Source organism: Scyliorhinus canicula, chromosome 20 (assembly GCF_902713615.1).
Source record: "Scyliorhinus canicula chromosome 20, sScyCan1.1, whole genome shotgun sequence".
Lineage (NCBI taxonomy): Eukaryota > Metazoa > Chordata > Chondrichthyes > Carcharhiniformes > Scyliorhinidae > Scyliorhinus > Scyliorhinus canicula.
In genome coordinates, this window is record NC_052165.1 from 34536918 (window position 1) to 34557484 (window position 20567).

At 47.6% G+C, this 20567-nt stretch overlaps 1 protein-coding gene across 2 annotated transcripts in view; it reads left to right on the forward strand.

The window, feature by feature from the left end:
• The window catches only part of rassf3 (Ras association domain family member 3), a 161404-nt gene that overhangs the window by 131385 nt on the left and 9452 nt on the right, over positions 1–20567 (forward strand). For both annotated transcript variants that reach the window (XM_038780803.1, XM_038780804.1), the window contains 2 exons: positions 5232–5339; positions 17898–18168. In XM_038780803.1, coding sequence (XP_038636731.1) covers positions 5232–5339; positions 17898–18168 — 379 coding nt within the window. The remainder of the gene's footprint in view (positions 1–5231; positions 5340–17897; positions 18169–20567) is intronic.

The following is a 20567-nucleotide window of genomic DNA, read 5'->3' on the forward strand; positions in this document are numbered from 1 at the left end:
AAATGGGCAGGACCGAATAACGCTTGCAGGATCCACCGGCCTCCTTCGATTCACCGACCTCCCCAGGGAGGCTGCAGCTGGGCGACGTTCAGTGCTGGTGCACACAAACGTGGGCCAGGAGGAACGGCACTGCCTGGGTGCAAGGGTGGCACTGCCAAGGGTCAGGGGGCAAGGGAGAGCGGGGGGGGGGGGGGGGGGTTGAAGGATGGAGGAGTGCAGGGCAGGTAATTGGGGGCCTCAGGAAAGTTGGGTGGGGTCCTAGAAGGAAGCCGGTGCTGTATGTAAGGGGGCTTGAGGGGGGACCTGAAGTGGGGGGGGAATCCCCAGGGACCCCATAGCAGGGTGTCCTCACTTTGCAGAGGGGGGGGGGGGGAATGGGGAAGAGTGGGGTCGTGTCCATGTGTGTGAGGGGTGACATTTCTCAATAGTGGGAGGTGTGGGGGACCCACAAGCTCACTTGGAGATTAGAGCACCCTTTCAAATTGGCGGCCTGATCTGAGTTCTGCTTCCTGGTACTAAAATAAATTGTGTGGGCTAAACCAGTGAGAAACTCCCCAGGCCCAAAAAGTGACGAAGTGTCATCGAATAACGGTGGGGAACTCGCCAGCAGCGCTGGTGGAAACTCCCTGGAACATAGAACATAGAACAGTACAGCACAGAACAGGCCCTTCAGCCCTCGATGTTGTGCCGAGCAATGATCACCCTACTCAAACCCACGTATCCACCCTATACCCGTAACCCAACAACCCCCCCCTTAACCTTACTTTTAAGGACACTACGGGCAATTTAGCATGGCCAATCCACCTAACCCGCACATCTTTGGACTGTGGGAGGAAACCGGAGCACCCGGAGGAAAACCACGCACACACGGGGAGGCCGTGCAGACTCCGCACAGACAGTGACCCAGCCGGGAACCGAACCTGGGACCCTGGAGCTGTGAAGCATTTATGCTAACCACCATGCTACCGTGCTGCCCCAAAACCCACCACAAATTCACGTAGAAATTGTTTGGGAGAATCGGGCCCTTTCTGACAGGTACACCATGCTCCTTGGCTTGCATGTCATTATTAAAGCCTTTGGCCTATAACATTCTCTTCCTTTTTCTTTTTTTTTCTTTTTTTATAAATTTAGATTACCCAATTATTTTTCCAATTAAGGGGCAATTTAGCGTGGCCAATCAACCTACTTTGCACATTTTTGGGTTGTGGGGGTGAAACCCACGCAGACACGGGGAGAATGTGCAAACTCCACACGGACAGTGACCCAGAGCCGGGATCGAACCTGGGACCTCAGCGCCGTGAGGCGGTTGTGCTAACCACTAGGCCACCGTGCTGCCTAACATTCTCTTCCTAACTAGTTACGCCGCAACTGTGTCAAATAAAAATGCTAGCCTAACTAATGATGCCCACATCCTGTGAAAAGAATAATATAAAAAATAACATTTTGTAGAACAGTGAAACTAAGTTGTCTAACACCACGATTAATGGACCAGCTGGCAATGAGCTGAAGCAGTAAATTAATCCCTTCTGACTTCACCCGAAGCATTGGATTAAATTGCCTGTTGGCGGGTGTTTGCATTTTCCAATGTGACCTGCAACTGTGGCCACGGTTACACTGCACCTGCTGTGTATTATGAATCTTTATTGAATAAAGTATTGCCAGCTTTAGGATGATAAGGAATACCTTGGTGAACCAAAATCCAGACAAAATTTCCACTTGTCAGGGGGGCTTTCCCTGCTGTGAAGGGAGATTCCACCTAATGGTTTCGTTACAGCAGCACAGCCGAGATTGGGCACTCGCCAGCTGAACATGTGTTTCTCTTGTAAAAGATTGTTCTTTTAAAAAAAAAACATTTTTTTTTGATGGGATGTGCCTGTCACTGGCAAAGACAGCGTTTGTTACCCATTGCAGACAATGGACCTGGAGCCACGTAGGCCCGACCCAGGTAAGGACAGCAGAGTTCCTTTCATTAGTGAACCAGATGGCCCACTGCAGACAGTGGGCCTGAAGCCACATGTAGGCCCGACAAGATGAGGAGAGCAGATTTCTTTCCATTAGTGAACCACATGGCTTTTAACAGCGATTAGTTTCATGGTGACACTTACTGAGATTAGTTTACATTCAGATTAATTCTTTGATTAGCTGAATTTAACTCCCATTGGTTACATGGTGAGATTTGAATTTGCAGGAGTGGAGCAGGGAATGGAGTTGTTCCATTTTGAGTCCTCTCCCCTGTCAATCGGGCAAGAATTCAAACCATGTGTTTAGTTGAATCGGCTCTCGTCTGCACATCTTTTTGGCTTGTGAGGGTGAGACCCACGCAGATATAGTGGGATAATGTGCAAACCCCCTCTGGACAGTGACCCAGGGCCAGGATCGAACCCGGGTCCTCGGTGTTGTGAGGCAGCAGTGCTAACCACCGTGCCATCTCCTGGGGGCTGAATCTTGCCAGTCTCAAGCGTCTGGCTAAATGAGCATCATTTAAAACGCACAACCTGATTGGCAGCACAATCTGATGGAGATGGGTTACATCCACCCACCCCCTCTATCTCCTCCCCACCAATACTGACCCAGAGCAAGCCTGACAGGACTGGCATAGAAATCAGCATGCAAATATCCACAACTTATTTGAATATTCTGCTTTTAATTTCCAGCTGATCTGTTGCTAGTCAAAGGTATCCCTTTGTAAATATTAATTTTCCAAGTAGCCCTACCCTTCCAAAGAAAAAGCAATGCAACCGTTTCTCAGTTAGCCTGATTTTTGTTTGCCTGATTTTTTTTTTCTAACGTTAAAGCTAGGGCCCTTTCAAAGCTCAGTACATGTTCTGTGTGTGCTCTAAGTGCTGTTTCCTCCTGCTCCCACAACGGTTCAACGTACGGCAAATGTTTAGAACACTGCTGCCTTGTACTGTCTGCACATTGAAATGTTGTCCAGAGGAAGAATATGTCTAGAAACTTGTGAAAAGTGCCAAGGGTTTGTGAGAAAAGGGCATGTTGATCATGGTGCATTGCCTAACAGGTCACCTCCCAGCCATTAAATTAACTTCTTCCATCTGTCTTAGTTCCACTAAAACCATAAGTTTATGAGTGGCATACTAACTGCCCTTTGAATCTGTATTTAACCAACACGGTGACTGTTGACAACGATATAAATTCAGATGTCCTCAACACCCAAATTGAATATAGATCAGGTAATCGAGGCAAAAGATTTTGCAGATGGGAGTATAATGTGGGAAAATGTGAGGTTGTCCACTTTGGCAGGACAAATAGAAAAGTAGATAGTTATTTAAATGGAGAGGGACTGCAGAAGTGCCGAGTGGATGACCCATCTCAGTCTCCTCAGGTCTCTAGCATCAGAGATGTCAGTCTTCAGCCAATACGATTCACTCCACATGATATCAAGAAACGGCTGAAGGCACTGGATACTGCAAAGGTTATGGGCACTGACAATATCCTACAATAGTACTAAAGACTTGTGCTCCAGAACTTGTCGTTCCCCTAGCCAAGCTGTTCCAGTAAAGCTACAATAATGGCATCTACCCGCCAATGTGGAAAATTGCCCAAGTGCGTCCTGTACACACACAACAGGACAAATCCAACCCAGCCAATTATCACCCTATCCGTCTACTCTCCATCATCAGCTAAGTGATGGGATGTCATCAACAGAGCAATAACCTGCTCACGGATGCTCAGTTTGGGTTCCACCAGGGTCACTCCGCTCCTGACCTCATTACAGCCTTGGTTCAAACATGGACAAAAGAGCTGAAAGCTAGAGGTGAGGTGAGAGTGACTGACCTGACATCAAGGCAGCATTGATGGCATCAAGGAGCCCTAGCTAAATTGGAGTCTAGGGAATCAGGAGGAAGGGTGGCATGTGGCACAGTGGTTAGCATTGCTGCCTACAGCACTGAGAACCGGGGTTCGAATCCCAGCCCTGGGTCACTGTCCGTGTGGAGTTTGCACATTCTCCCGGTGTCTGCATTTCACCCCCACAACCCAAAGATGTGCAGGGTAGGTGGATTGGCCACGCTAAATTGCCCCTTAATTGGAAAAAAAAAATATTTGGGTACTCTAAATTATAAAAAAAGGGAATCGGGAGGAAAAGCACAGTGGTTAGCACTGTTGCTACACCGCTCCAGGGTCCCAGGTTCGATTCCTGGCTTGGGTCAGCTGTCTGTGCGGGGTCAGCATGTTCTCCCTGTGTCTGCTTGGGTTTCCTCCGGGTGCTTCCCACAAGTCCCGGTTTCCTCCCACAAGTCCAGAAAGACTTGCTGTTAGGCAATTTGGACATTCTGAATTCTCCCTCAAGTGTACCCGAACATGAAATGAAAATCGCTTATTGTCGCAAGTAGGCTTCAAATGAAGTTACTGTGAAAAGCCCTTAGTCGCCACATTCTGGCACCTGTTTGGGGAGGTTGGTACGGGAATTAAACCGTGCTGCTGGCCTAACTTGGTCTGCTTTAAAAGCCAGCGATTTAGCCCTGTGCTAAACCAGCACCTTCTAAACCAGCCCCTTTAGCCCTGTGCTAAACCACCATTCCAAACATGCGCCGGAATGTAGCAACTAGGGGCTTTTCACAGTAACTTCATTGCGGTGTTAAGCCTACTTGTGATAATAAAGATTAGTATTATTATCTGCTCTACGTCTACTTTGTCAATATCTTTTATTAACTCGTATGCCTCAATCTTCTAAATGTGGTAATGTCACTGGACTAGAATTCAGACGCCCAGGCTTCTGGAGTCATGGGTTTAATTCCCTTCAAGGCAATGGCTGGAATTTCAATTCAACAAATCAATAATTCTGGACGGAGAAGCTAGTCTCGGTAGTGGTGGACATGAAACTATCACTGGCTAGTTCAACTCGTGTCCTTCAGGGAAGGAAATCTGCCACCCTTCCCCCAGTCTGGCCTACGTGACCCGAAGCCCAGAGCAATATGGTTGACTTGAAACTAACTGCCTCTGGGGAAATTGGGTTGGGCAACACGATGCAGAGACGGTCACACCCCATGAAAGGATCACCAGAAAAAGTTGGGGAATTGAATTTGGTAAATCTGATGAGCTGAAATAACCATGGAAGCTGATGGGTTGTTGTAAAAACCTGATGAGTTGATTAATGTTCTTGGGGGAGAGAACCTGCCTCAAATGTGCATCCTTCCTCTAAAGTTTAGATTCAAACGTCTGTTCTGTCTACACATCAGATCATTGTTTAACATTTTTAAAATTCATTACAGGATGTGGAAAAGGAAAGGGAGCCACAGAAAATACTAACGAAAGAGGAGATCAAGCAGAAGATTGAAGCTTATAACGCAACAGCAACAAACCGGTTAAAAATGACCCTGGTAAGTGAAAGCGGATGGCTGGTAATGTTGGCAAATGTTTAGCCGTCAAGATCCAAGTACTCTGTCTGGTATTGCTGAAAAGAGAGACACGTTGATGGAAGTTTTTCCCTTTGCACTCATCGGGACGAATACAAGAATGCCAAATTTCATACGATCACAACAATTTATTCTATAGGAGAAGTGGCTGCTGATTGGTTGGCAAGTTGATACTGACAGGCTAAGGGGTTGCTGTGGAGAAAGCAAGAGGGATCTGTACACTCTTTAGCCTCAAATAGCGGGCACCAAAGTAAAACTGCTGGCTCACTACAACAACAACTCTCATTTATATAGGGCCCTCCATGTCGTGACCACCCTAAGTACTTTGCAGGACTATAATTGGGCAAAAGTTGATACCAAGGTGGAGATGGCCAAAATCTTCATTGAAGAGTTTTTATGTAGCATCTTAATAGGAGGAAGAAGCGGTATAGGGAAAATCCTTTTAGAGCTTCAGGACCTAGGTAGCTGAAGATGTGGATACCCAAGTTACATGTTAGTAGCTTGGGGATTGACCGTTTCTTCTGTGGCAAGGCCTAATCTATAATTTATTTTCTATTATCAAGCCTAATCCTCTCCATAATGGTGATCTTGGGACTAAAAAATGGCAAGGAATTAGTTGGCTATTTTTCCCTCCTTAAAGGCCTAGATTTTGGAGACACTGATACAGTGGTGATGTCATTAGACCAGTAATCCCGGGGGGGGGGGGGGGGGGGGGGGGGGGTGGGGGGGGGGGGGGGGGGGGGGGGGGGGGGGGGGGGGGGGGGGGGGGGGGGGGGGGGCACGGTGGTGCAGAGGTTAGCACTGTTGTTTTATGGCGCCAAGGACCCGGGTTTGATCCCGGATCCGGGTCTCTGTCAGTGTGGTGTTTGCGCATTCTCCCAGTGTCTGAGTGGGTCCCAGGCTAATACTCTGGGGTCAAGGATTCAAATCCGCACAAGGAAGCTGGTGGAATTTAATATTCCATTAATACATCCGGAATTGAAAGCTAGTCTTGTCCATTGTAACCATGGAAAATACCACTGATTGTTGTAAAAGCCCATCTGTTTCTCTAATGTCCTGTTTTAAGGAAGGAAATCTGCCGCCCTTACCTGGTCTGTCCTACATGAAACTCCTGACCAACAGCAGTGTGGCTGACACTTAACTCTGAAATGGCCCAGCAAGCCATTCAGTTCAAGAGCATTTAGGGATGGGCAATAAATGCTGGCCTTGGCAGTGATGTCCACATCCCATGAAAGAAAGAAAAAATACTGTGGTCAGCAGTGAAGGAACTGTGCCCGCTAGTCATCAGGGTGACCGCTACCCACCATGGGCATTTTAACAGAACCTTGTTCTCATCTGACAGGGATAGGTTCAGCATGGCGCCCTCTAAAGGGTATCAATGGCATGTGTGAGCAGGAGAAGCAACAGAATGACTCTTCAACCAACCAGAGTAAAGTATTCTCATTGAGGCAAGCAGAGCCTAAAGCAGGAAGAATAAATTAGATTAAATCGGTTATCAAAAGCAAAATAGAGGGGGGAAAGAAAGATGGCATGAGGAGAGAAAATAAAAGTCACAAAGTGAAACAAAAGCTCCTAGACTAATTAAATAGAGTTTGGTTGTAATTATGATTTATCACAGCATAAAAATTTTACTTGCACACTGTGTCAACCTTAAATTTTTCCACTGTGTTTATTGGGGAAAGTAGTGGGTAGGTACTCTAGTCGATCAGTACTGTTGTAGCGCTGCCCGTGGAGGCATGGTAACTTGGCCCTCAGTTTCTGGATTGCTGCATTAAACTCTACATGTGAGTTCTCCAGAAGCTGCTGTCTGATTTGCTCCACTAATAACAGAGAAAGCTGCTGGCTCTGCTTTTAATCATGTCACAATGTTTTAAACACCGTCTGCCATCATGGTCTGAATTCTCAAGATGGCAAATTCTCGGCGCCTGGCATCTGGAAAGTTAACGGGGGAAGTCTTGAATATTTGAATTGGTGCATGGGAGCACCCTCACCCCCCCCCCCCCCCCCCCCCCCCCCCAGCCGAAAGGCCATGCACCTGGGAGCCTCCAATCACCTGGGAGACACCCTAGAGTGTCGTTCTGTCTGCTCTCCGTTTGTGGATACCAGTACTGAACGGCATTCACCCGAGGCCCCGATGTGAAGGAGATATATATCCCAACGCCTCTTGGCCCTCGGGGAAATTGCACTTGCTTTAATCTGTAAATTTGCCAAAAAGTGATCCTGCCCACAATGGGTGGAATTTACATAGCAACCTCTCGCGATATCACTTTGGATCTTGAGGCATTGTGAGCCGGGTAGATTCCACACTGCACGGCAGAGAACTGCTTTTCGGGCGCAGTGTGGCTGTTCGATCATGCCCATTATTTCTCAAGTCTTATTCTCCAAGGGACCTATTCCCACTTTGACCCCCCTCTCTTCCTTTTTATATATTTAAAGAAGCTCTCGTTTTCCATTTTTATATTATTAGCGAGTTTAATCTTCTAGTTTATTTTCCCTTTTTTGTTTTGGTCACCTTTTGTTCGTTTCTAAAACTTTCCCAGTCCTCTGGTTTATCACTAATCTTGACACTGGGTGGGATTTAGCGACCACCCCGCCGTGTGTTTTGCGGTGGGGGAGGCGGCCTGTCAGCGGGATCTACTGGCTGTTTGTCAACGGGATTTTCTGTTGACTGTACCCCTCATTGCCGGGAAATCGCCTGCTTGGGACTGGAATTTCCCGCTAGCGTGAACAGCCGGTAAATCCCGTCCTTTTATCTTTTTTCTTTCAGTGTAATACTATATTTTAACTTGCTTTGTTAATTATCCCTGCCTAGAATCCTCTTCCTCACTGGGATATATCTTCGCTGTGAGGCATGAACTATTTTCATAAATATCTCCCAAGACCAATCATCTGTCTTTCCTGCTAAACTCCTAGCCCAGTTCACTCCAGCCAACTCTGCCCTTGTTCCTTTTATAATTACCCTTATTTAAGTGTAGCACAGTTGTTTCTGACTCAAGCTTCTCACTCTCAAACTGAAAGCTGAATTCTTCCATGTTATGGTACTGTTTCTTTTTAAAAAATTTTTTAGATTATCCAATAATTTTTTCCAATTAAGGGGCAATTTAGCGTGGCCAATCCACATAGCCTGCACATTTTTGGGTTGTGGGAGCGAAACCCACGCAGACACGGGGAGAATATGCAAACTGCACACGGACAGTGACCCAGGGCCGGGATTGAACCTGGGACCTTGTCGCCGTGATGGTACTGTTTCCATGGGGATCTTTTACTCAGATTGTTTATTAAACCTGCCTCCTTACACATTACCAGATCCAAACTAGTCTGATTCCTAGCATATTACTGTTTTAGGAAACTGTCCCGAATACACTCTATGAATTCTTCCTCATGGTTACCTCTGCCAATTTGATTTTGCCAATCTACATGAAGGTTAAATTCACCCATGATTAAAGTGCTGTCTTTTTTATATTCCTTATTCTCTCTTGATTTGTTCTCCATCCTACAGTATAGCTACTGTTAGGGGGCTATAGACTACTCACACCAATGTCTTCTTCCTTATGTTATTTCTTATGTTATTTCTTACCTCCTTGATCTTGTAACCAAGTTTTGGTAATGGCTACAAGATTATACCCATTAACCTCAATTTGTTCTGTTGATTAATTTAATTAGTGCCAAATACTAAGTGGATTTATGTGAAGAGCCATTAATTCTGTCTTGTTACAATTCCACCCCCCCCCCCCCCCCCCAACCCTATTTGCTACTGTTTTTTGTTTGTACGCTCTGTCCCTTCATAGAAACCCCACAGTGCAGAGGAGACTATTCAGCCGTTCGAACCTGTACTTGGAAAGAGCACCCTAACTAATCTCGCACCTCTACCCTATCCCAGTAACCCTACCTAACCCTTTGGAGACAAAAGCGGCAATTTAGCATGTCCAATCCACCTAATCTGTGGACTGAGAAGAAACCGGAGCACCCGGAAGAAACTCATGCAAACTCTCTAGGCAGAACCTCTTTCCTTGTTCTACCTTTGTCGTTGGTACCTACATGGACCACAACAACAGGATCCTTCCCCCTCTCATTGCAGGTTCCTCTGCAGGCTGGAGCAGATGTCCTGAACACTGGCACTGGGCAGGCAGCACAGCCGCCTGGACACTTATCCTTTGCTGCAGAGAGTAGTGTCAATCCCCTTCTCTATACAGTTCCCTACTACTGAACATAGAACATGCAGTGCAGAAGGAGGCCATTCGGCCAATCGAGTCTGCACCGACCCACTTAAGCCCTCACTTCCACCCTGTCCCCGTAACCCAATAACCCCTCCTGACTTTTTTGGTCACTGAGGGCAATTCATCATGGCCAATCCACCTAACCTGCACATCTTTGGACTGTGGGAGGAAACCGGAGCACCCGGAGGAAACCCACACACACACGGGGAGGATGTGCAGACTCCGCACAGACAGTGACCCAAGCCGGAATTGAACCTGGGACCCTGGAGCTGTGAAGTAATTGTGCTATCCACAATGCTACCGTGCTGCCCTTCATTCACTTACTTATTTTCTTTTCAATGTTAAGTAATCTCATCACAAACTGCAGGACAAATTTAAACTTTTGGGGAATGTAGACCTTGACCACTTAATGGATATTTACCAGATAGCCACCAACAGCTCACCACCTCCTTTTCAGAACAGCAGCACCAATTCCTACAGGATGGGAACGTTAGAAAAGCGCAGGAGTATCGCCTGACATTCTCACCCAATGTCCACGTTTGCAGAGAGAGAGAGGGGGAGAAAACTTTGATGGAAAGAGGAATGGAGAGTGAGAGAACAGTTGGAGGTTAATGGTTGGCGTGGTGGGGGCATGGTGGGGGTGTTGGGATTCGTGGGGAGGGGACAGATTAAGGCAGGCATTGTATTAGACATTCAGCAAAATATTTAAACACTGGCAGCATTGATCTGCTGCTCCCACTCAGGGCCTGCAAAATGCAAATTGGGCAGCTCCCTAGAGTGAAAGGTGAAGGCCTCTCAGAGGCCCAGATTGCATTGCCTCCACTGTGCACAAATTGTGTTGAAAGGCTTTTCTTGCAGTTACCAACCCTCCAGGTCTGACCTGGAGTCTCCAGGAACTGAAAATCAATATCCAGTACACTGGATAGGGGCTGGTTTAGCACACTGGGCTAAATCGCTGGCTTTTAAAGCAGACTAAGGCAGGCCAGCAGCACGGTTCAATTCCTGTACCAGCCTCCCCGAACAGGCGCCGGAATGTGGCGACTAGGGGATTTTCACAGTAACTTCATTGAAGCCTACTTGTGACAATATGCGATTTTTCATTTCATTTCATTTTTCATTTCACTGCTGTGTGAAACCCTGAAGAAAAGTCATCAAAACATTGAAAAATATATTTTTAAAAAATGTTCTTTGAACATTTCTTTTTACCAGCTACAAATAGAAAATGGCAAATAGAAGCCGTTTGGCTGACAGTCAATCATCATCCAATTGGGTACCGGGTCATTTTCTTTCCAATTGGTGTAGGAAGGCTGTGCATCACAGAGATGGATGAGTTGGCTGACAAGGGGCTGGAGTGTGGGGGCAAGTCATGTGTTGAAATCTCCAGGAATACATTTAATCACAGTTGGCAACCCTATTAGTCACTTATGATTAATTAAAAAAAAAATGTATTTTATTCCAAACATATTCAAAAAGTACAAAGACATGAATCAAAAAACATTATCAACACCCTACAGTTCACAGTTTGTGCAAGTTTTTCCCCTTTTCACCCCCTCAGCCACCCGCAACAAACAATTCCTCAAACATTGTCATCAACAGTCCCCACTGCGTCTCAATGCCCTCCGCTGATCCCCTCCACTCAAACTTGATCTTTTTCAGCCGGAGGAAGTTGTACAGATCCCCCAGCGAGGCCGCCACCTCTGGTGGCTGGTCGACAATCCAGCAGAATCCTTCGCCGGGCAATAAGCGAGGCGAAGGCCACAACCTCGGCCCTCCTCCCCTCCATCAGCCCCGTCATTTCTGATGCCCCAAAAATCGCCACCATTGGGTCCGTCCCGACCTCTACCCCCACAATCTCTGATAACATCCTAAATACCCCCTCCCAGTATCTCTCCAACTTCTCACAGCCCCAGGACATATGCACGTGATCTGCTGCTCCTCGCCCACAATTTCTGCCACTCCTTGGAAGAACCCACTCATCCTCGCCCGAGTCAATGCACCCTGTGCACCACCTGAAACTAAATCAAACCCATCCTCACACACGAGGAGATCGAATTTACCCTGTGCACCGCCTCACTCCACACTCCCCATTCTATCCCACCCCCCTCGCCCCACAGCTTCTCCTCCCGTTTGTTCACTTCCTAATACATGCCGTCCGTCTTCCCCGGCTTAAACCCAAGGTTCCCACACAACGCTGTCAGCACCAACATCCTGTCCATCCTAAAGTGTCTCCTCAACTGGTCCAACACCCTAATTGTGGACCGGGTTCATTGTGTACTTCCCCAGTGCCAGCAGCAGCAACGCTGTCACCATGGCTCTCAGGCTGGATTCTCTACAGGACTCTACCTCCATTTCTAACCCCTCTCCTTACCACCACCATCTCACCTTCTCCACACTTGTGCCAATTCCCCTTTCTGCCTCTGTGACAGGGTCCTCCTCACCCTAGGTACCTTCCCCGCCCAAATAAACTCTTGAGATCGCTACATCCAATTTCCAAGAAAAGGCTTTTGGGATGAAGATTGGGAGGGTCTGGAATACAAACGGCAGAATCTTGGCAGAACGTTCATTTTAACCGCCTGGACCCTCCCCGCCAAGGTCGGATGTACTGCATCCCATCTCCTAATGTACCCCCCCTAACCTCCCCCACCAACGTTGTCAGGTTCCACTGTGCATCGCTGACCTCTTCCTGCATCACCTGGACCCCAGATACCTGAACCTGTCCCTGGCTACCCTAAATGGCAACACCCCCAGATTGGCTCCCTGACCCACCGCATTAACTGGAAACACCTCACTCTTTCCGACATCAACTTGTAACCTGAGAAGGCCCCGAACCTCTAATGTCCATAATTCTCCCCATACTCTCCAACGGGTCTGACATGATAAGCAGCAGGTGGTCCACTTGTAGCAACGCCCAGCGTTCCCTCTTACCCCTCAAAATCCCCTGCCACTCTACTGACCACCTAAGGGCCATCGCCAAGGGCTCTATCGCCAGTACAAACAATAACAGCGTCTGCCTGGCTCCCCTGTGCACCCCAAAACTCTGAACCCCTCTCGTTTGTCCGTACACTTGCCACCGGGGCCACATACAACAGACGCACCCGTGCCACAAACATCGGGCCAATCCCGAACCTTCACACAATCAGAAACAGGTACCACTACTCCACCCGGTCGAAAGCCTTCTCCGCATCCATAGAGACCACCATCTCCGGTACTGCCTCTTCAAGGTCATGATCACGTTTAATAGCCTCCTGATGTTGCCGCCTGATGTTACAGGAAAGCTGCCTGCTCTTTATGAAACCCGTTTGGTCCTCTGCAACCAGCCCCAGAATGCATCATTCCATCCTCCCTGCTACCATCTGGCCAACACTTTTGCATCTGTGTTTAGCAGTGAAATGTACATAAATGGCCCACACTCCAATAGGTCCTTCCACGTCTTTGGGATTAGCCTGATGGGTGTTCGAGTCAGTGTCTCTGGTAGCTTCCCCCTTCTCCAGCGCCTCGCTAAACATTCCCAGCAAATGTGGTGCCAACTCCATCGCAAGCTCTTTATAGAACTCTGCCAGGTAGCCATCCGGCCCTGGGGCCTTCCCCGACTTCGTCCCCTTATACTATTCATCACCTCTCTCAACCGTAGTGGTTCCTCCAGTGCCTGCCTCCTCTCCTGTCATTCAGCCATGGGAATTCCAGCTCGCCCAAAAACCGCCCCATGTCCCGTCCTCCCCATCCAGCTCAGCCCTGTATAGCTTCCCGTAATACTCCCTAAATGCCTCATTAACCTTCCCCTCTATCTTCAATACCAACTCCCCCTTCCCTGTCCGCACCCTCAGAATTTCCCTGGACACGGCCGGCCTCCTCAGCTAGTCTGCCATCATATGGCTCGCCTTCTCGCCATAGTCATACAACAATCCCCTCACCCTCGTAGCTGCCCCACTGCCTTCCCCATCGTCAGCCTGTCAAATTGCCCCTGTAACCTCTTTCTCTCTGCCAACCCCTCCTTGGTGGGGGCACTCAAATACTTCCTGTCCACGTCGACCATCTCGTCCAAAGTTGTCCTCCCTGTCTCTGTGCGCCTTGAACAAGATAACTTCCCCAAATCATCGCCTTCAATGCTTCCCAAAACATGGCCGCTGATACCTCCCCCTTCTTACTCCACTCCACATAATCTCTGATCACTGACCGCACCTTCTCACAGAACCCCTTGAACCAAAATAGTACTAGCGGCAATCGAAAGTCACCCAAAGTTTCATCGGGTACGGTACCCCAAACCGAATTTGCCTTTGGTGTAGCACCACTTTGACCTTGTTAAACCCGGCATGCCTCTTCACCAGCTCCGCTCCGATATCTTGATAGATTCGGATCCTGGTCCCCTCCCATTCGCAGTTCCTCTTCACCCTCGCCCACCGCAGGATCTTTTCCTTCTCCACAAACCTATGGAGCCTCACAATCGCTGCCACGTTGGCTCCCCTGCTGGCTGTTTCTGCCTTCGGGATCTGTGCGCTCTGTCCACCTCCTGGGGACTTTATCCAGCACCCCCTCTGCCACCAGCCCAGCCAGCATCCTTCAGACCTATCTCGCGGCACGCGTGCCAACGATACGCAAGTTCTGCCTTCTAGATCTATTCTGCTCCTCTACCTTTACTCTTAGCGACTTGCAAAGGTCCCCCAGGAGCCCCACATCCGCTCCCAATGCCACCACTCAATCACTGTGGTTGGACATCACCTTCTCCATCTCCCGAATCTATGACCCCTGTGCCTCCAGGCATTTCTCAACTCGCTAGATCGAACCTTTCAGGGGTGCTACCGCTCCCTCAGTGGCCTTCGACCGATCTTCCTGCATCTCCTTTGCTGCTGGGGGAACTCTTCTCTAATGAGTGACATCAACTGCTCCATCTGGGGCTTTCCAACTTGTGATAGCCCTTCCACCACCTTCACAATTGTTACTGCGTCACAGGTCTCCTCCAATTCCTTGGCCAGGTTATTAATCTTTTTCTGCCGGGGCTGGTAACCAGCAGACATGCCACCTACGGGGGGGGAACTCCTCCACCACACCTTCAGCTACTCCTTTCCTGTCAAAATTACCCCACTTTCAGTGAAAAGAGCTCAAACCAATACCGTAGAGCTGGAGCTGCCCTGTGTCCGACCACCGGAAGTACCACTTACGGTTAAAATGAGACCATTTATTTGTATTTGGCCTTGGCAGTAATGTGAGGCAGTTTGATTATCTCTGACCTAGGAACTGGGGAGTGGGCAGATCATTGGCTGGTCAAAGCTGCTATTTGTAACCGTAACCTCTGATGTTAAACAAACAGAATGACTTCTGCCCTATCAGCACACATGCCTGCCAAAGCTAGGAGTCTAATTGAATTACGTCAGTTCAGTCTGACTGATCAGAAGCAAATGCAGTCCAAGGACAGATAAATCCTGTTTTTGTTTATCTCCCCAGATGTTACAAGCTCTGTTTCACTCTTTAAATTCATAAAATGATCAGGTTACACTTTTCTTCAGTCACCTATCGACAGACCCTAATGCTACAATTACACATCCCGATCCGTGAAGATTTATTATTTTTCAAAGCAGTATTTGTGAAGAGGACTATGTTAAAATGATTGGAACTGTATCGTAGAGCCTTGTAACCGGTTATAGATGCTGGCTCAAGTCTGGGTTTTAATCATGAGGGGCCTGGACAGAGTTGGAAAGAGAAAAATTGTTCAGTTTCTACTGGTGGACAGCTGGGAAACCAACGGGGCACAGATTTACGATAATTGGCAAAAGCGGTTCAGATTTACGATAATTGGCAAAAGCGGTTCAGATTTACGATCTTGGCAAAAGTGGCAGTGAAAACATGAGAAACATTTCACACAGCAAGTGATTAAGATACGGAATGCACTGCCTGAGAGCATGGTGGAGGCAGGTTCAAACGAGCCACTTGCGCGGGAATCTGATTATAATTCGCAAATGGGAAATGTAGAGGGTTGCGGTGAGGAAGCAAGGCAATGGAACTAGGCGGATTGCTGTATTGGAGAGCTGGTGTAGATGCGATGGGCTGAATGGCCCTGTCCTGTGCTGTAATACTGTATTACGAGGCAGGTGTGTGACTGAATACTGTCTGCTTACCTGGATGAGTGCAACTCCCAACAACACTCGAGAAGCTTGACACCATCCGGGAAGCTTTGACACCATCCAAGACAAAGCAACCCACTCATTTGGCACCTCATCCACCACCTGCCAAAGGGCAGCACGGTAGCATGGTGGTTAGCATAAATGCTTCACAGCTCCAGGGTCCCAGGTTCGGTTCCCGGCTGGGTCACTGTCTGTGCGGATCTGCACGTCCTCCCCGTGTGTGCGTGGGTTTCCTCCGGGAGCTCCGGTTTCCTCCCACAGTCCAAAGATGCGCGGGTTAGGTGGATTGGCCATGCTAAATTGCCCGTAGTGTCCTAAAAAGTAAGGTTAAGGGGGGGGGGGGGGGGGGGGGGGGGGGGGGGTTGTTGGGTTACGGGTATAGAGTGGATACGTGGGTTTGAGTAGGGTGATCATTGCTCGGCACAACATCGAGGGCCGAAGGGCCTGTTCTGTGCTGTACTGTTCTATGTTCTATGTACCTTCAACATTGACTCGCTACTCCACCAGCGCACAGTGACAGCAGTGTGTACCATCTCCAAGATGCACTGCAAAAACCAGGGATCCTTTGACAACACCTTCCAACTACCTCTGGCACCTAGAAGGACAAAGGCAGCTGATACATGGGAACACCACCACCTGGAGTTTCCTCTAAGCCACACATCACCCTGACTTGGAAAGATATCCGTTCCATCACTGTCGCTGGGTCAAAATCCTGGAACTCCCTCCCTAACAGCACTGTGGATGCATCTACACCACATGGACTGCAGTGGTTCAAGGCAGCTCAGCACTACCTTCTTGAGGGCATAGGGATGGACAACAAATGCTGGCCAAACCAGCGACACCCATATCCCATGAACAGATAAAAGGAATAAGAATGTTATGATTGTGTTGTGATTAAATTAAATGCACAGAACGGTACGCTTTTTCACTGGGAAGTTGTTTTCATCCTTTGTATTTTCCTCTCCACGTTTCCCCCCAAATAACTGCACTGATGGTTGTGGTGAATGTAACTTAGTAATTCACACTGTATTTACCGATACCTTTGTAAGCGCAGTAGCATTATCTGACCACTAGGGGGAGTAGCTCTGTGAATGCTCAGGAGTTTGTACAGGGCTCCGTCCACGACTCCTCCCCCTGGACTTGCTGAATAAATACCCTTGAGCCAGCCTGCAGTTCATCGAGAGTTCAACGGGTAACAGGCTGGCTCTGTAGTAAGTAGATTAAAACCACTGTTCATATCTTAAAGCACGTGTCTAGTGAATTGATGATTCCATCAATGGTTTAAAAACTGTGCCTCGGTTTCACTTGGGTCTTAACCAGAGAGTCTGACTGAATCGTGGACAGGAACGCTGTCCAATATTGTACGGAGTGTAACACCAACAGGCAATGGCCATTTGGAGGATGACATGCTCTTTGGCTTTACTTCATTTTCTTGACCTGCTCCACTTCGGTGGGGGAGAGAGGGAGGTGGAGAGATTTTGCAGCACTCTGGGATAGGGAATGGATTAATTGCATTGCTCTAGCATCAACATGGACATGATGGGCCATTGTGGTATCATTTTCTAGAGTCCAGATGGTACAGTTGTATATCGACCAGCTATGTTAGAGGATTATTATTATAAAATTTGGAATTGGTCAATTGAGAGCATGAGAAGCATGGGAGCTGATAGTATTTGTGTTGGTGTTGGAGAGTTGCACTCACCGAATTTACACCATGCCTTTTAACATAGTGAAAATTCCTAAAGAGCTTAAGTCCAATAATTTGAAAATGAAAGTGTAGTGAGGCAGGGTGCTTTGGGGAGATGAATAGACGGTGGGGGAAAACCATACATGTGAGATGAAATGGGCTAGGAGGAAACTCGAGTGGAGCATAAGAAAATGAATGGACAGCTTCTGTGCTGTAAAGTTTATATATAATACTTAATATCACTAAGTGACACCTCCTCCTGATAATCACACCACATCTGTAGAAGTCAGGTTCCTAAAAAAATCTAACCTTTTATATCAATTCTAATGCTTGGGGTTGCTGGGTTATGGGGACAGGGTGGAGGCGTGGGCTTAAGAGGGGTACTCTTTCCAAAGAAAGTGCCGACTCGATTGGCTGAATGGCCTCCTGCACTGTAAATTCTATGTAATGCTGAGCCGTGTGTATGAAATCCTGGAAACACAATTTTCTTTTCCTTTGGTAGAATTCAAATGAAGTATACACTGGTTTTATCAACGTTCGGATGGACTTGCGCAGGCCGATTACCATCCGCTCCGCAGCCACGAAAGGAAACCGTCTGTACAATAACAACAATGAGACTGCCTTCTACATGCCCAAGGATACCACGAACACTCTCCACATCAGCAGCAGTAATACTGTGAGGGAAGTCATTGAGGCCTTGCTGAAGAAGTTCACCGTTGCTGATAACCCTGCCAAGTTTGCACTCTTCAAGCAGTCGCGCAAGAAAGAGGAAGGTAAGGCGTACTGCTGTGAAACACAAGTTGTCATAATACCTCTACTCAAAGGGCATGGGAAGGAAGGACTTGCATTTGTGTAGTGCCATTCACAACCTCCAGAGGCCCCAAAGCCCTTCGCAGTTAGCGAAGTACTATTTGAAGTGCATTCAATATTGCAGCATGGGAAATGTGGAAGTCAATTGGCACACAGCAAGCGCCATACACACCTAATATACTAATGACCAGACTATCTGGGGGGAGGGGGTTGTGTCGGGTGAGGGAGAACTATTGATCAAGACACTGGGGGCAAACTCTTCCCTGCTCTTTTTCTCTTTGCTCTTCTTCAAAGTATTTGTTGCAGGATCTTTCACCTTCACGTGAGAGGGTAGACGGGATCTCTATGCTATGTCTGACCTGAAAGACCATGCTGCACTCCCTCAGCACTGCACTAGGAATATAAGCATAGATTCTTCATACAATTAAAGCAGCCGATTTTAAGGACATTTTCTGTCACGATATCTTGCTCTCCTTTTCCACCACCACCTACACATGTAAATGTCAGGAAGGAAAAAAAAAAATCATAATTCTTTGCAAATGTGATTGGAACAAATCAACCAAATGATCTATTCTGTACCTGCTAACTTTAGTATATCAAGGTAAGCCTGATTCCTTCTGTTGGCAGCTTCTTGTAATTTTATTCATTATACTTTAAGGATTCAATATAATGCAGTGCTTTTATATCTTTAAAAAGCTTGAAGGTAGTAAATTTGGTGAACAAAAGGTCTATTCAGGCCCAAATTACTTCAGCTTTATTCTTGAATGAAAACACTGTAAACTGGGAATGGTGGTATTTGGGGACAAAGCAGTAGTATTATTGTTCTACTTGTACAGAAAATGCACCCTCTGGGATATGAGGAAGACAGACTTGTGTTCTGAACGGTTCTGTATTAAATGCTGTGGTGGGGGAACTGCAGGATCTTTCTTACAGATTAATTGACATGAACTAACTGGCGGCCTTCATCTCTTTTCTCCCATCCCTCAGCTAGCTCGGTGCCTGACGAACCCACAAACCCATCACCCTGTAAAAGTATCTCGTTCCAGCTCCTCGAGACTCGGCTGTGAGCTCTCTGATTCAGTTGACATTTTGCGCACAGTTCTCTCTTCTCCCCCCCCCCCCCCCCCCCCCCCCCCCACAGTTGGGAATCATTCCCACTCAACTTTAAAAAAACAAAACAAACCCACCACATCCCCCCCCCCCCCCCCCCCCCCCCCCCCCCCCCCCTACAGTTGGGAATCATTCCCACTCAACTTTTAAAAAAAACCAAACCCACCACATTGACAAAAAGCAAAGATTTGGTCTCTCCAGCTGGGGTAGAGGTCAACCAGCTTAAACCACATGGCCAACTCCTACATTGTAGCATTAAATTTGCCCAAGAGGACATCCCATCCGTTTGGGTCATGGTTTACAGAGAAGACTCTGCAGACAGCCCCCCCCCCTCCCGCAGCGTGTGATTGGCTGACTCTTCAACCTCCCTTCAAGTGACATGGTAACCGTGACAATGATTTACTACAACCCAATCCACACCAAGTCCCATCCACCCATCAGCTCTGTGCTCCACATAAGAATGTGGAAGCACCGAATCCAGTAGCTACCAGGGGTTTATAGGACATATTCTCCAGCTCCCCCAGTGCTAGCTGCTCTTACGAGTGGAATTGCAACAGGTGAACTAGCTGGGCCAGCAGGCATTTTTAATACTCCCCAGAATACTGCAATCTAGTTCGCTGACTTCCATGGCAGCATGATGTTTGGAGTTGGTGGGGGGGGGAAAGAGAAAGAGAGACGACGACTCCATTCCTCTGCATACGCACCAGCAGAATGTAATGTCAGGGATTTTGGAACTGTACATTATGGATCGCCAAAGGGTTGTGGTCCACGATGGTCTTTCAGGTGAACCACGGGTCCAAACAAAACAGGCCCCTGGTGCGCAACTCCACAGCTGAGACCATAACAAGAGAAAGGGCCAGAACACTCGGCTCCATCACTCGCATAATGTCACGCAACCAGACCAGCTGGATATGTAACACCAGCGCAGGCAGCAGCAATGTGGATCTGCGAACAAGATTTGTGTTTTACAACAGCAGGATCAGTGTTGTGGCTGCAAAGCAAAGAAGAAAAACTGGCTGAGTTAGAGCCTGGAATCAGATTAATCTCCTTGGTGTCTCGTCAAAAGCAGCACTATTCTTCCTAATCTTTGTGTTGCCTATCAATATGTATCTTTTTCATGTTGAAATCAACTTTAATTTAAACACTGAATTAACCACATTAGCAACAAAGAAATACCTTTACAGAAAACAGTTACAACAGTTCTTAAGTAAAAGGAAAAACTTTAACTTACTCCCTACACCTGCCATTATAT